This window comes from Sprattus sprattus (assembly GCF_963457725.1).
Source record: "Sprattus sprattus genome assembly, chromosome: 2".
Lineage (NCBI taxonomy): Eukaryota > Metazoa > Chordata > Actinopteri > Clupeiformes > Clupeidae > Sprattus > Sprattus sprattus.
The window spans coordinates 60,578,680-60,592,813 of record NC_137921.1 but is presented as its reverse complement, the minus strand read 5'-3'; the positions used below and the strand labels follow the sequence as shown (position 1 = coordinate 60,592,813).

Genomic DNA, 14,134 nt, shown 5'->3' with positions numbered 1-14,134 from the left:
TCAATTCAATTCAATTCAATTGTATTTATAAAGCGCCATAACCATACGCTTTATCCAAAGAGCATCTTGCATTGCCCCGGAATTGAAACTCAGGTCAGCTACTTGTTATTCAACAACATTAACCATTGTATCACTGATCACACATAGTATATTTGCCAACTCAAAAGTGGTATCTACAGTATTGTGATAAGCAAGCCAACTGATGAAAATCAACAGGCCCCCCACTGACCAGACTGGACGCTCACCGGCCCCTGGGTAATTTGAGTGTGAGACCCCTGACCTAAAGAGTCAAAAACAGGCCTTAGAGTCCAGACTTTAAGCACAGCTGCTTCCCTCCTGAAGCAATGCCACCACTTACTGTATGTCCGAGTGGTGGCTGCCCTTCTGGTGGGTTCCACTTCATTCTTACCGCGTTGGCAATGGCATACACCAGGAACCAAGCCTTGGTGAGTGGGAACCCTGGTGCTGCATAGTACAGGCAGTACTACACCAGAGCTTCTTCATCATCTGCTGACAGTAGCTGTTTGGGGCCTGAACGGCAGCCATGGGTCAGCCACCCACTCACCCTGTCCCTCAGGATGTTACCAGGGAGGTTGAAGCCCCAGCATGCCTGGCTCACTGGCATGCCTGCAGCCAGCTCCTCTAGTGCCCTCAGCATGTCCTCATCCTTCCACAATTTCGTTGTCTGAGTCATTTTCTGTAATCATGGTTTAAAATGGAATAGGTAAAGTCTAAACTTGCACTGTGCTGTTTTTTTTTTATAATATAATAATTATTATTATTGTAATCTTTTGCCCTCTGGCACACATGAATTTATCTTATATACTTTAGTATACACTCAGGCTGACGACCGACTACTTTCCGTGCTGGTATATCTATGGTTTACTCACCCAGGTTTTTTCCAACGGACGTCATTACGTCATTCCTGAACATACGCCTTGGACTACGGTGGGCACTTATTGCCACAGTATTCTAAAGTGCCCTCAGTATTCTTAAATATCAGCCTAATAAACATCTATTTAGAAAGGATCTGGTAACACTGTGACTCCAGAACAATTTATATTGCACGGGCTCTAGAGCTATTTTCTACCACAGTCCGTTGATGTAATGACTTTTGTCTTGAAATTGGTGATCGGGCTTTCAGATGTAATATCCGTTTCCTTTACAAATGTTTGAATTAACATGGCGCTAAAAGTAAACATTGATGCAGTGTCCTATTTAGATTCTAGGATTACACTTCATTCAAAAATGACAGTTTGTCAATTGAGAAAATACAAAGAGGTGTTTAATAACCTGTTAGCTGGTCAAAATGAGATTACCGAAGACATCAAGCAAAGTCTCATGCAGGAACTAATGTCGGTGTGTAAAGTATAACGCTTCGCGATCTGTTCGTGGGTTATTTGTGTTGGTTACTTTTGATAGCATATTATTTATTATAAGCCTTTGGTAATACAACTGAAAGTTCAATTTTTAACAGGTACTCTTGGTAGTTAAAGAGTGTGTTTTTGTCCGTCCTTTCAGACATTTGAGACCACAGTTCAAGACAATATCGTATTGGATGGACAATTATGTGAAGAGACTCAGGATGAGAATGGTATCGTAAAGTCGACTAGGATAGCTATGTAGCTACATCGACTTGGTTGGACGTAACTAGCTTTCTAAATGATAGTTTTTTCTTTTATTGATACAAAGGTGAAAGAACAACAATTGACGACTTGCTGGATGAAAAAATCGTTGAGACCTCCAAGAAACGTAGTTGTTATCCCAAGAGGATCAGCCATTTCGTTGTGCGAACACTGAAGGCAGAGCGAAAACTAATGGTAAGGTTAAGTTCCTCGAAACGCTCATTTCAGAATTCTTAAAACAAATTCTCAGATGTATAACGTCAATGTGTTGCGTATACAAAAAAAATTGAATGTAGAATAAAAGCATTATTTTCAAGATTGTAATGATCTTGTGGAGCAGCACTAAGACATTCATGTATTTGAGTATTATGGTGGCAAATAACATGTATGTTATGTATGTTTATTCAAATGATTTTTTTTATTCCAGGAGATGTATGGCCATGCAAATGATACGGAGGAAATGGAACAGGAAGCCTTTCAAGGTAAATTATGACATTCCTTAATCTTATAATACAATCTCGATGTGCAGTTATTACTGTACAACCAATGGTGCCAATAAGATAGATGCAATAAAAATATGCCCTGGGTGTAAAGTAGTGTATCTCGATTAGCATATCCCTCTATATTAGTGTACACTCAACAGATTATCTGATGTATCCGGGAGTTTGGTGTCCTGCTATTTTGATTGGAATACTCCTGGATTGAGGTCCGGATCCAGGTTCCAGGGTCTGCCTAGAGCCATTCATTTATTGGGACCGGGAAACTTGTTCCAATATTGTACTGTTCAGTCCAATGGATTTATATAGCACCATTAACAATAGACATAGACATTGTGACATTGTGAGAGCACTTTACAGAGGCAAAGGACTGAACCCCCTAGATCAGGGGTTCCCAACTTTTCGACTCTGAGGCCCAACTTTTCGTATTTGTAACAGTTCGGGGCCCAACAGACACCCCGCTTATTTTAGCGAATCTATATTCCATTAGGCTAATTGAATCTATAATCCATTAATTCTAATTAATAAGCGATTGTTATGTGTGACAAAAAGCAACATCAGCACCTGCCACAGGTGGAAGCCTAGACATGAATAAAAGAAAATCTAACTGATATTGCATCAAAATTGTATTGTGTGTAACACTTACTACTAGTTGCAGTTAAGTAGGTTATCAGGTTCATCCCCAGAAAATGATCAAAAGTAGGTTGATTTAAGTGTTTATGGATGTTAACTTTTCTGCGTCCAGAGGTGTTCATTTATTGAATGCTCAGAGAGTAGTGGCATCTCTGGCCTCTGATAGTGTGCCTTGAGTTTGTTTACCGTGAGATGAATTTGTTGAACAGTTTGCATGTTGTCTCTGTGGTCTTGTAAGATTTTTTGCCACTAACTTTTCTTAATTCTAACATGTCATATCATTTTTGTCTTAGACTGCATCATGAAAAATGTATTGGAGGCTGCACCCAAACAGTTCAAACAAGTAACTGCTGCGATGAAAGTAAGTCAGTGCTCAAAATAGGCATTTGAAGCAGGTGGTGCTAGTGCCACTAAATGTACTTTGAAGTAGAATTTTGCTGAATCATGCTCCACATTATTATCTCCCATTTTTATCATGGGGGGTTTGGAAACAGGAGGAGCGCAACATACCAACCTCTATCATTGCATAGCTGAATAATTAGAATTAATATCACCATGGTGTGCTATCATTATGTTGATCTAATGCTATTATGGTCTTGTGTTGATCTAATGTCATTATGGTCTTATGTTGATCTAATGTCATTATGGTCTTATGTTGATCTAATGTAAATATAGTCTTATGTTGATCTAATGTAATTTTGGTCTTATGTTGATCTAATGTCATTATGTTATTGTACTCTAACATGGGTAAAATTCTGTTGATAACATTTCTGCAGCCTGATTTTGAAATATGCCTAACTTGCCTATTAGGCTGGAAAAGGAATGGAAAAGGTTGTTTAATTTTCATTCCATAGGCCTCGATAGGTACGTGTAGATTGGGAAAGGTCAAGGAAGGGTTTTCAAATGTTGTCAGTAAAAATGGGTGGGAACCCTGCTTGTGAAATTGGTGACACATAAGCTGATTGACTTGCTCTGTGGTCCATCATCTTCCACTGTTATCAGAGGGATGGCAAACAACATATGTGTTTCAAGTCTAAACGGACAGAGCCTACACATGCGTTATATTGAACATAATTGAATAATGGGTCTCTCTTTGTAACTACCATGGGCGTTATTTCGCTGATTTTCCCAAAGGGATTTTTTTCAACAATCTGGAACTAGTGAAACTTTGAATCTGCTGCACACAAAAAGATGACGGTCGTTTTCACACTTTATAGCTACCTGATTGTCCGTTTAGTCTTTTGAACGGATTCATCTTCATTTCCAAGGCAATGTGATCTCTTAAAGTTTCTTTAAAAGTTAATTAGTGGTTCCAATTGTTATACCTGTATGCATTTGTCTTGTGCTTAAAGTATATTTCTTATTGATTTCTTTAATTAGAATAATGATGTCTTTCAGTCTTTGCAGGAGGTGTATATCAGGGCAGAAGGTCTGCATCAGGTGCTAAGTGTCCAACCCTCGGCTCAGTCTTTGGAGATCCACAGAGAGTTGTTTGGCAGCTACAGAGAGGAAAAAGCCCCCCTTTTCTGCGAGGCCGATTCTGAGAAGTCACATGAAGGAGCTACTGCATGCCACTCCCCTGTACCCTGATTTGTATAAATTGACATGTTATGACAATCTATAGTTACTCCTGGGTTAAGTTAACCTAGACACATTCTCAGCTCCACTGTTTGTCAACCCATTGTAATATATATATATATAACTACTTTTGATTTTGTACCAAGGGTAATGGAGCCTGGGTTACATTTAAGATTTTCCTGCCATGGCTCGATGGATGGGGGCATGGGGTGATAGCGGTAGGCTAGCATTCTTTTTTTAAAGTACATTCTGTATAATCTTGGCTCGTATTCACAAGGCGAAGGCTCCTTACTTACTGATTTAGGAGAAATCTTTTCATATCACAATGTTTTGGAAACATTAAACAATGCAGAACTAAAGTAACCTATCTTACTTTGTCCTTGGACCGGTGTTAGAAAAATAAAAAAGCCTGGTGTTAGAAAAATTAAAAAGTTACGGCTATGTTTTACTTACAATCTGTTTCAAACTCTGACAGTTTTACATATGTGTAGAGGTTTCCTCTAAGATTTAAATATTTTGTATTCATATTTGTTTGGGTGTTAACTTGGTTATTAGGAACATTTAGAATTACCGGTAGGCCAGAATAACGTTCCTTTTATGTAGCTTCCCAAAAGCTCTTTTGGTGGTGTTTTTCTATTAGAAAGTAAGGTAAGGAAGAAGTTGAGTGTGAACACGGCTTAAATATGAGCCAGGTTACAGATAAGACTTTATGTGCGTGGGTCGGGGGACAGGTGGGGGCTATGGGAGTGGACTGCCCTGACATGTTGGGACTATTATGGTAACCTACGTTACACCGAGTTGCTGCATTGCGTCATTACAAAGTAGCCTCCTAGTTTTATAAATAGAATGACGTAAGCTATGATCATCTTCGACTAAATGCTGTCGCGGAACTATAAAGAGGGTTAAAGCAACGCATCGATTGCCACGGTAATTTCCCGTGGACATCAAGCGGGCTCACAGGAACTAAAACGAAGGCTTCTTATTTTAAATCAAGCGCACGGTAAGTTTATGTCCACTGAAATGAAGTAGCCAATGTTGTGCTGTTACGAGGATGTAGGCTATGTTATCTTTTCACTCGGAGTTTTCACAAAAGTTGTTCATTTTAGCGAAGTTGGAAGATGACATGCGATCGCCTTGGCTAATATATTAGGCACTACCTGTGGTCTAGTGTTAACGTTAGATTGTGTAGTTTGAATTTATATTTAGGTTAGGCTACTTTAATCAAATATGTCAATCAGAAAGTGTTCCGTGTTCTTTTGAAGAAGATAAAGGGAATTTCTGAAAGAGGAAGCTTTGCTCTCGTTGCGTCAGAACTGCAAATCTTGTATGGAACAGACGTTATGAAAAAGTGATAGATATGTGCCATTTCAATGAGATATCTCCTCCTTTTTCAGTTTTCAGAATGATGCTACAGCATCTTGGTCACCCTGGTCCTATGGAGATCAGCGCGTCAACCTTATTTTGCCTCTCCCCACATGAATCACTCGCGTGCGAAGATTTCACGTACTACAGACCTTTACCAAAGGAAGAACTACGATACACTTGCCAAAACAAAGTTTCCATCGACTTCAGTACCAGGACGAGAAACAAGTTTTGGAGCTCTGATAGAAACGCAGGACTAGCCACCACCAATAATGAGGTAAGCATAATTATATATTGGTTTGTTGCCATAGGCTATAGTTAAAGTCAGGTTGGATTTCTAGTTATGATGTAATGGTAATGAACAAGTAATAACAAAAGGGTAATATCAGGTTCGTCCTGAAGAAGCTGAGAGGAGGAAAAGACGACGAGAGAGAAACAAAGTCGCCGCTACTAAATGCAGGACTAAGAAGAAGAAGATAACGGATTGTTTGCAGAAGGTAGGCCTATAGGGCTAAAATGTGTTGAATGAATGGCTGTAAGACTCATGGACAGCATGGCGTCATCCCTAGGCATTGATACGTCATGAAGAAATGTAGCTAAATCTCGTCAAAATGGGAGTTCCATTCTAAAATTGCTGCCAGTCTGCGCAGTGAGGGCTATTTGGAACAGAATATCCAATGAATTGTTAAGGTTATGTGCATAGTAGATACACACGACATAGGCCTATGCCTAACCACTCATGCCCATAGGTTAGAAAGTTTGTTGTTGTAGATGAAGCACACCATAGGCAAGAACACACGATAGGATTAACATTTTATGAACTCACCAAAACCGCTGTAAATGGCAGCAACCCGCAGTGCTTTTCCTTTAGTTTACTTTAAAGGAGCTATATGCATACATTTTAGTGCCAGATTGAGGGTTTTATTGTAAGGCCGTCAATGACCATTTACCATCGACCACAGGGTCGAAATCTGTTAATGTCTCCCATACAAACAATCCGCAGTCACAGTAAAGTTCTGCGTGTCTTCATTCCCACATGAATCTGTATGTTATGGGATAGTGAGCACAAACCTCTGTGAGACCAGAGACAGCACTACCAAAAAATATGTTGTATGATGTCATGGTGATGGCGCCATGTATGCAGTGGCGGACCTAGTAATTTGGGGGCCTAAGGCAAACATAGCCAGGGGCCATCTTCATCCGTTCCTTTAATGCAAAAAAAAAGGGCTACCTCAAAGGCACCTATCAGTATACGACCTTACACTAAATTAAGACATGGTGAAGTCTCAGATATTCAATTCAATTCAATTTTATTTATATATCACCATAACAATACAATTGCCTCTTGGCGCTTAAAGGCACCCAGTGCAACTTTATATAAACATTCAATGAAGAATAAACATTCAATTTATAGTCTTTTTTACACGTAGTAAGTTTCAATAACTCCATACCATTACATATCGACATTCAAGGAGCAAAGATGAGACGTCGTTGTGTGGTGAGAACTGATAGAAAATTGTAAACAACAACAATCGCCGGTGGGGAGAGGCCATTTTTCCATTGACTGGAATCCTGCTTTATTTATTGTGGGCTCCAATAAATAAAGAAAATGGCGGCGATTGTTGTTGTTATCAATTTTCTATCAGTTCTCACCACCGCGCCGTATGCTGTACAGGAAGCGACGAATCAATCGACCCAAACCACACTCAAAAAGAAGCTCTCAGCACACCTTTCTTTTTCCGAGCTGGCACATCAGTGATTGAGTCAGCTCCTGGCCACGGTACAACATACTCTGTCAATAGCCAAGTTTTGTTGGTGAGGGGGGTATTGCAAGTCTTTAGATGTGTTTTAGTTTTTCTGGCATTGAGCATTTTGTTTGGTTTAGTATATGTGGAGATTTTAGTCGTAGGCTTTGTTAGGGTTGCAGGGCAGAGTGCCCATTTGGCTGGTGACAGTCGCAACACGCTCCGTATGCCGTACGACATTCCGTAGGACATTATTTGTGTTCGGATATGTCTGGGTGATATTTCAGATATGTAAAAATGCCAGATATGTCAAAATGCCAAATGTTTATTTTTCAAAAGAAATCACAACAGTCATATGAGTGTGTGTGTGTGTGTGTGTGAGAGAGAAAATGAACAATTACAATGTAACAATGGCAATTACCAAACAATGAATGGCTATAACTACACAATGTGTGGGTCGAGTTGTGTTTTGAGAGTGAGTGAGTGTGTATGCTTGTGTGTGTGTGAGAGAGATGGCAATTATTAACATGTATATTTGGCAAAATAACATTTGGCAAAATAACAAAAACACATACATTGCTGAAATACAGTCTGTGTGTGTGTGTGTGTGTGTGTGTGTGTGTGTGTGTGTGAGAGAGTGTGTGAGAGAGAGTGTGGATGAGAGAGAAACTGTGTGTGTGTGTGTGTGTGTGTGTGTGTGTGTGTGTGTGTGTGTGTGTGTGTGTGTGTGTGTGTGTGTGTGTGTGTGTGTGTGTGTGTGTGTGTGTGTGTGTGTGTGTGTGTGTGTGTGTGTGTGTGTGTGTGTGTGTGTGTGTGTTGTGAGATTGCAATTATGAAATAAAACAATTACAACTAGAAAATGCATTTCCTGAAGGAAATACCAGTGCATGAAATGCAAAAGTTAGGAAAGGAAGAAGAAAAGAAAGAAGAGTGAAGAAAGGAGAGAAGAGAGGATGAAGGAAAGAAGAGTGAAAGAAGGAAAGAAGAAAAGAAAGAAGAGTGAAGAAAGGAAAGAAGAGTGGAAGAAGAAAAGAAAGAAGAGTGAAGAAAGGAAAGAAGAGTGAAAGAAGGAAATAATAGTTGAAGAAGGAAAGAAGAAAAGGAAAGAAGAGTGAAAGAAGGAAAGAAGAAAGGAGAGTGAAGAAAGGAAAGAAAAGTGAAAGAAGGAAAGAAGAGTGGAAGAAGGAAAGATGAGTGGAAGAAGGAAAGAAGAGTGAAAGAGAAAAAGAGAGTGAAAATATTGAAAAAAGGAGATAAAAATGGAGTGAAGAAGAGAGATTGAGTGTGAGAGAAAGTAGACTGAGAGGGATAGAGAGAAAGATGGAGAGATGGAGAGAAAAAAAGTAGAGAATGGAAGGTGTCTTAATGTTCCTAGTTACAGTTAAATTGAGAGGGACAGATAAGAGGTTCCTTTGATTTGGCGCAGCTGTCAGTGAGGCACAGGTGCAAGCCAGTTTAAAGACCCTATTATGATGTCATAATGGCCCAATGTAAGTCAATGGGAAAATTTTGATTAGTTTTTATTTAATATCTTAAAAAGTATAAAGTTTAGAAAAGTGAAAAATACATAGCATAAGTGTCCTTTACAAGACCTACGCGACAAAGTTTGAATGAAGTTTCTACGTTAAGCGGTTCGGGCTGAATTAATCGCAGAAAAAGGTAAGAAGAAAAAGAAGAAGAAGAAGAAGAAGAAGAAAATGCCTAGGAATAACAATACAGGGCATTTCATGCACTGTAATAACAACAGCAAATACAGACCAATGTATGCCAATATAATGTCATAACAACTATACATAGGGTGTGTGTGTGTGTGTGTGTGTGTGTGTGTGTGTGTGTGTGAGAGAGAGAGAGAGAGAGAGAGAGAGAAAGTGAGGAAGGCATGGAGATGGGGAGAAAGTGTGTGAAGTGCTGTAATTTCTCACTGGTCTTCACACATAGGTGAGGTGCAGCCTGTCCAGAACTCCACCTTAAAAATGAACACAATAAATACAAAAATATTTCAGGAGACTAACAAATTGCACTCATTCTACTTGTTTTTATAAACAACATGCAAATGAATGTGAGTGTGAGTGTGAGTGTGAGTGAGTGTGTGTGTGAGAGAGAGTGAGTGGATGAAACTTTGGTTGCCCAGCAGGATTTCTCTGGTAGATATTCACAATGGACTTCTGTTTTACTGACAGATAACACAAAATGACAACAGGTTATTCAAGTAGTTAGAGATTATATTGAAATGTATTGTTAAATGATTACCTTCTCTAGTTGTCCCTGCCTCAATGCTCTCCTGCTTCCACTTCTTCTGTGTCCCTCTTCTTCCGTGTTATGCCTCTCTCTCCCTGGAATGTTAAGTCCATGTCTATCTCTCCTTTGTCACTTTCTTTCTCTTCATCTCTTTTGTCCCTGTATTCATCCTGCTCATTTCTGCCTGTATTCATCCTGCTCTTTTTGATCATTGTTTATTCATCTTCTTCATAGTCCCTGTTTTCACTTTCCCTTGAATGACTTTGTATTTTATATTTGATTTGCATTTTCTCTCTCTTCCGTTATCAATTCGGCTTAAGTCTTCGTATGGTGGCACAGTTAAGATTAGTCATACTAAAATCTAACCCTGCGAGCTTTGGCCTCAGCAAACCTTCCGATCACTGACTCCATATCCAGTGTTCTACTGACTTCATGTTCAATAGCGATGGAGGCAAGGGCAGACAGCCTGTCCTGGGACATAGTGGATCTCAGATATGTTTTCAGCCTCTTCAATGCCGAGAAGCTTCTCTCACCTGAAGCTACAGTCACAGGGAGAGTGAGAAGAAGTCTGAGAGCTATGCTCAAATTGGGATAAATATCCAAGACATTCTCCTGATATATGTAATCTAACATCTGACATGGTGATGAGATACTTGGGGGAAAGGATCTAACAGCACCTTCAAGTCCTGTGCATCGACAACCTCCATTGCCTTCTCCAGTTGTAGCATTCATCTAACTTTCCTCGCTGTTCTGTGCTTCTCAATAAGTCAGTGGAGTAAAGAAATCCATATAAGTCAAAAAAGGTGTGAAAATCTCTCCTTTATTGTGACCTGGGCTGTATCTATCAGGTGGAGGAAAAACTCTCTTTTGAAGAGCTCCTCTTGAATGCACAATAACAGGGTAGCTATGTTTATATGGCACTAGGCCCAGTATATTATGCACTACAGCACTAATTCTGCGAAGCAATTTTTTTTAAGACTCTCAAAAAGACTAGTTGCTTAGATCTCCAGGGGTGTTGTATACGACATTCTGACTGAAATGATTTTAAAGACTTGAAACACATGTTTTACTTAGGAGTCCCAGAAACTGGAGAACGTTAATGGGGATCTGAAGGAACAAATTGAGCAGCTGAAGCAGCAGAAACAGCAGCTGGTCTACATGCTCAATCTTCACCGGCCCACCTGCATTGTTCAAGCACAGAATGGACAAACTCCCAGCCACGAGAGAAACCCCTTTATCCAGCACGCTATACCAATAGGAGAAAGCTGCTTTTGAAGGTAGTGGCTGTTGGACTAAATGTTTGTAAAGTAACTGCTGATAGTTGACCATACGCTAGCAAATTGGAAACATAGTCAAATCATGTGTTCAAATACTATGTCCTGGTGAAATAAAGCTTGGGTTATAAACAGCTACTATTGAAATAATGCAGCCCATATTTGCATATACCTGATGGTAAAGTTGTGGAATAATCTACTTGATTAGCTGCATACATGCTCTGGGCACAGTTTGATATCCACTGGAGGTTAAGGTAATGAAAGGGAGTATTTTATGACAATCATTTCACTTATTAGTGCAGTAGAAGGGCGTCTTATTACTGGGTATTTTTAAAGGTGTAAACTTTCCATTGGTAAATTTAAATAGGGGCGTTTTGAGGGCGGAGATTCAGTTTCGCACAATTCCACGATCATTTGTGATTTATAACCGAAGGATTGGCGTACACGTGTTTTTTTGTGTGTACGTTCGTTTCCTGTGGATCTCACTTAAGGTCATTTCAGAAAATGTCAAAATGTAAGATGGTTTCTACGCAACTTTTTATAAATGAATAATAATAATAATAATACATTTTATGTGTATTGCACTTAACATTATACAAATCTCAAAGTGCTAAAAAAAAAAAGGATAGGTCCATTGTCTTCTCTATACCCCCACCACTATGAATACAGGCTCTGCTGAGTGACACCTACCCCTCTCCCTTGATGCATCATTGCAAAAATAAAGCCAGTTTCCTGATTGATCATTCTTGACTATTCTCCTATCTTTGTTATCAGAAACATACAAGCAATGCTTCCTCATTTTTCATTTTTTTTTTCTCACACACAACACATGGAATTATTATTGACACCCAACAAACTTTACAATTTCATGTTTTGACTATGACACCCTAAGAGAGCTTGAAATATTGAACTGAACAGCCAAATTAAATTAAACATGTATGATAAGGGGTACTGTTATTTCAAAGCAGAGATGAGTACAACATTCTGCACACTCTCAATGTCATATCTTATTGAAAGGTACTATTTTGTTATTGCAAAGGCAACATGTAATATTTATTTATATTTTAAACAATATGTAAAGTAATAAAAATGGCACTGAATGGTACACATTCTGGTTATTTGAAGTGGCTTATTTAATTTGGTGTTTTAAGTTGTTTTATTTAAATTGATTGAGAAATGTAACCAACCCTGTTGTCCAGTAGCAGAATGGAACTCATGTTTGTTCAGGATTCACACAGACTAAACATTACCCTACAGTAAAGGAGAACTTATTTTCGAAACAGAACAGATTAGTGGTTCTCAGTCCCACCCTGACCCCCTTCCATTTCCCAGCTCCAAGGCAGCCGTGGCCTACTGGTCAGGGTGTCAGGCCGGAAACCGTAGGTTCGATCCCCGACCAGTAGGAAAAATGTGGGCGGGGGAAGTGGTAGAGCACTGCTCTCCCATGCCCACATCCACGGCTGAAGTGCCCTTGAGCAAGACACCTAACCCTGATCACTGCTCCCCGGGCGCCGCCAATAGCAGCCCACTGCTCCGGGTTAGTGTTACTTCACTTCACTTCACTTCACTTCACTGTGTGTGTGTGTGTGTCACTTCTCTGGATGGGTTAAATGCAGAGGTTAATTTCAGAGTGTGTGTGTCTACACCACCTCTGCCATAGAGAGGACTTTCACTTTCACTCCCATCCATGCCATCTCCAGGAACTATATTGAAGTGTGGGCAGGTATGTAGAGCAGGGAAAGATGGAAAACATGCAGAGCATGGGTGTCCTGGCAACACTGTTGATATAAGAACAATTAAGATGGACATCAAGTATACAATTTAGTTGAGATATTTTACAGTGTTTTGTTTCAAAGAGGGAAATTGTTTTGAATAACATTGTCATTTTTGTTTGTGATTGACATATAAACTGAAAGGACATGTCTTAATAGTTTGATAAGTTATTAGGACTTTGCCGGACCTTTGAAGTTGATCCATTCCAGACTCATTTAAGATATATATTCCAGTAATAAGATACACCCAGAGTGTCAGAGAACCATCAGCAGAGGTTCCCCTAAAGTCCCTTTGAGCACCTATGGATGGATGTGGTACCGTAGGGCCCCTTGAGCGTAGCAACCATTTCATGTTGGTCATTACAGACTATGCCACGAGGTATCCAGAGGTTTTGCCCTAAAGATGGTTAAGGCCAGAACTGTAGCCACATTTTTTTATTCAGCTGTTTTCTATGGTGGGTTTCCCTTGGGCCATACTAACAGATCAAGGGTCAAACTTGCTAGGGATTAAGGGTAGACAGATTACCCCATATGCAGATGGATGGGTTGACCTGAAAGGTTTAAACAGACAACACCTGACGGTCGTGGTGTGTGGACTGCACATTAATTACGGCTTACCCACCTGGTCTACTTCCAACTCCACTACCCTTAAACCAGACATGTCTCTTTACAAACAGGCTCTCAAAATACCTAACAAAAAAACCCTTATCACACCATTACTGTTCAGTCCTCCATAAGTATAGACTTTTAAGTCGGGGCAACCTGATCAAAATCCGGTTTAACCTATTACTAAATTGAATTAAATTGAACATTAGAGAATCAACCTCATTCAACTCCTTTAAAAGAAATCTCAAAATAGGGTTGATAAATAACCAAAAATGTGATCATTAGTGGGTAAGCAGTAGAATCATTTTTGTTTACCAATTGTTTGTATACCCATTGTTCTTTCCCTCCATGGTTAAGGACTAAGTGGAGCTTGTGTATTGGGATTTTGTGTTTGATATATTGTCACTTAATGCCTTTTTTTTAAGGTTGTAAAGCCTTTTTTCACTCTGGCAGGGGGACTGCCAATGGAAACTAGCCTTTTTGCTATAATTGGGTGCATTTACATTTTAATGTTCATGAATGTATGTATGGATTCAACCCATCGAGAGGAATGAATGACATGCGCATTTTTTTTTTTTTTGCTAATTCAAAGAAATCACTTGTCATTGCAAAATAATGACAATTCATAATAAGCATGGAAAACGATTATTTTATTTTCTTATTATCTTAATTCCACCATGGAACAAATTATTCCAGGTCACGTGACTTTTCTGTCACGGGAGCTAAGGTCCGGGACGCAATCAGGCACATCGCAAGTGGGCGAGAGTCGCCACTTTGTGAATGAAGCACGCTTCACTTAGGACG

At 39.5% G+C, this 14,134-nt stretch overlaps 2 protein-coding genes across 2 annotated transcripts; both read left to right on the top strand.

Moving 5' to 3' along the window:
* Positions 1 to 1,182: 1,182 nt before the first annotated feature.
* On the top strand, positions 1,183 to 4,345 carry nsl1 (NSL1 component of MIS12 kinetochore complex; the record flags this gene model as incomplete). The annotated part of the gene is made up of 6 exons (XM_080860332.1): positions 1,183 to 1,359; positions 1,522 to 1,594; positions 1,693 to 1,820; positions 2,053 to 2,107; positions 3,049 to 3,116; positions 4,154 to 4,345. The coding sequence occupies 6 exons, from the start codon at positions 1,183 to 1,185 to the stop codon at positions 4,343 to 4,345; spliced, it is 693 nt and encodes a 230-aa protein (XP_080716458.1).
* A 936-nt stretch (positions 4,346 to 5,281) lies between these two features.
* atf3 (activating transcription factor 3) lies at positions 5,282 to 11,580 on the top strand. Its single transcript, XM_080833760.1, has 4 exons — positions 5,282 to 5,333; positions 5,728 to 5,972; positions 6,085 to 6,192; positions 10,753 to 11,580. Exons 2-4 carry the CDS (start codon positions 5,736 to 5,738, stop codon positions 10,951 to 10,953), a joined length of 546 nt encoding a protein of 181 aa, XP_080689886.1. The 5' UTR covers positions 5,282 to 5,333; positions 5,728 to 5,735; the 3' UTR covers positions 10,954 to 11,580.
* Positions 11,581 to 14,134: the final 2,554 nt, after the last annotated feature.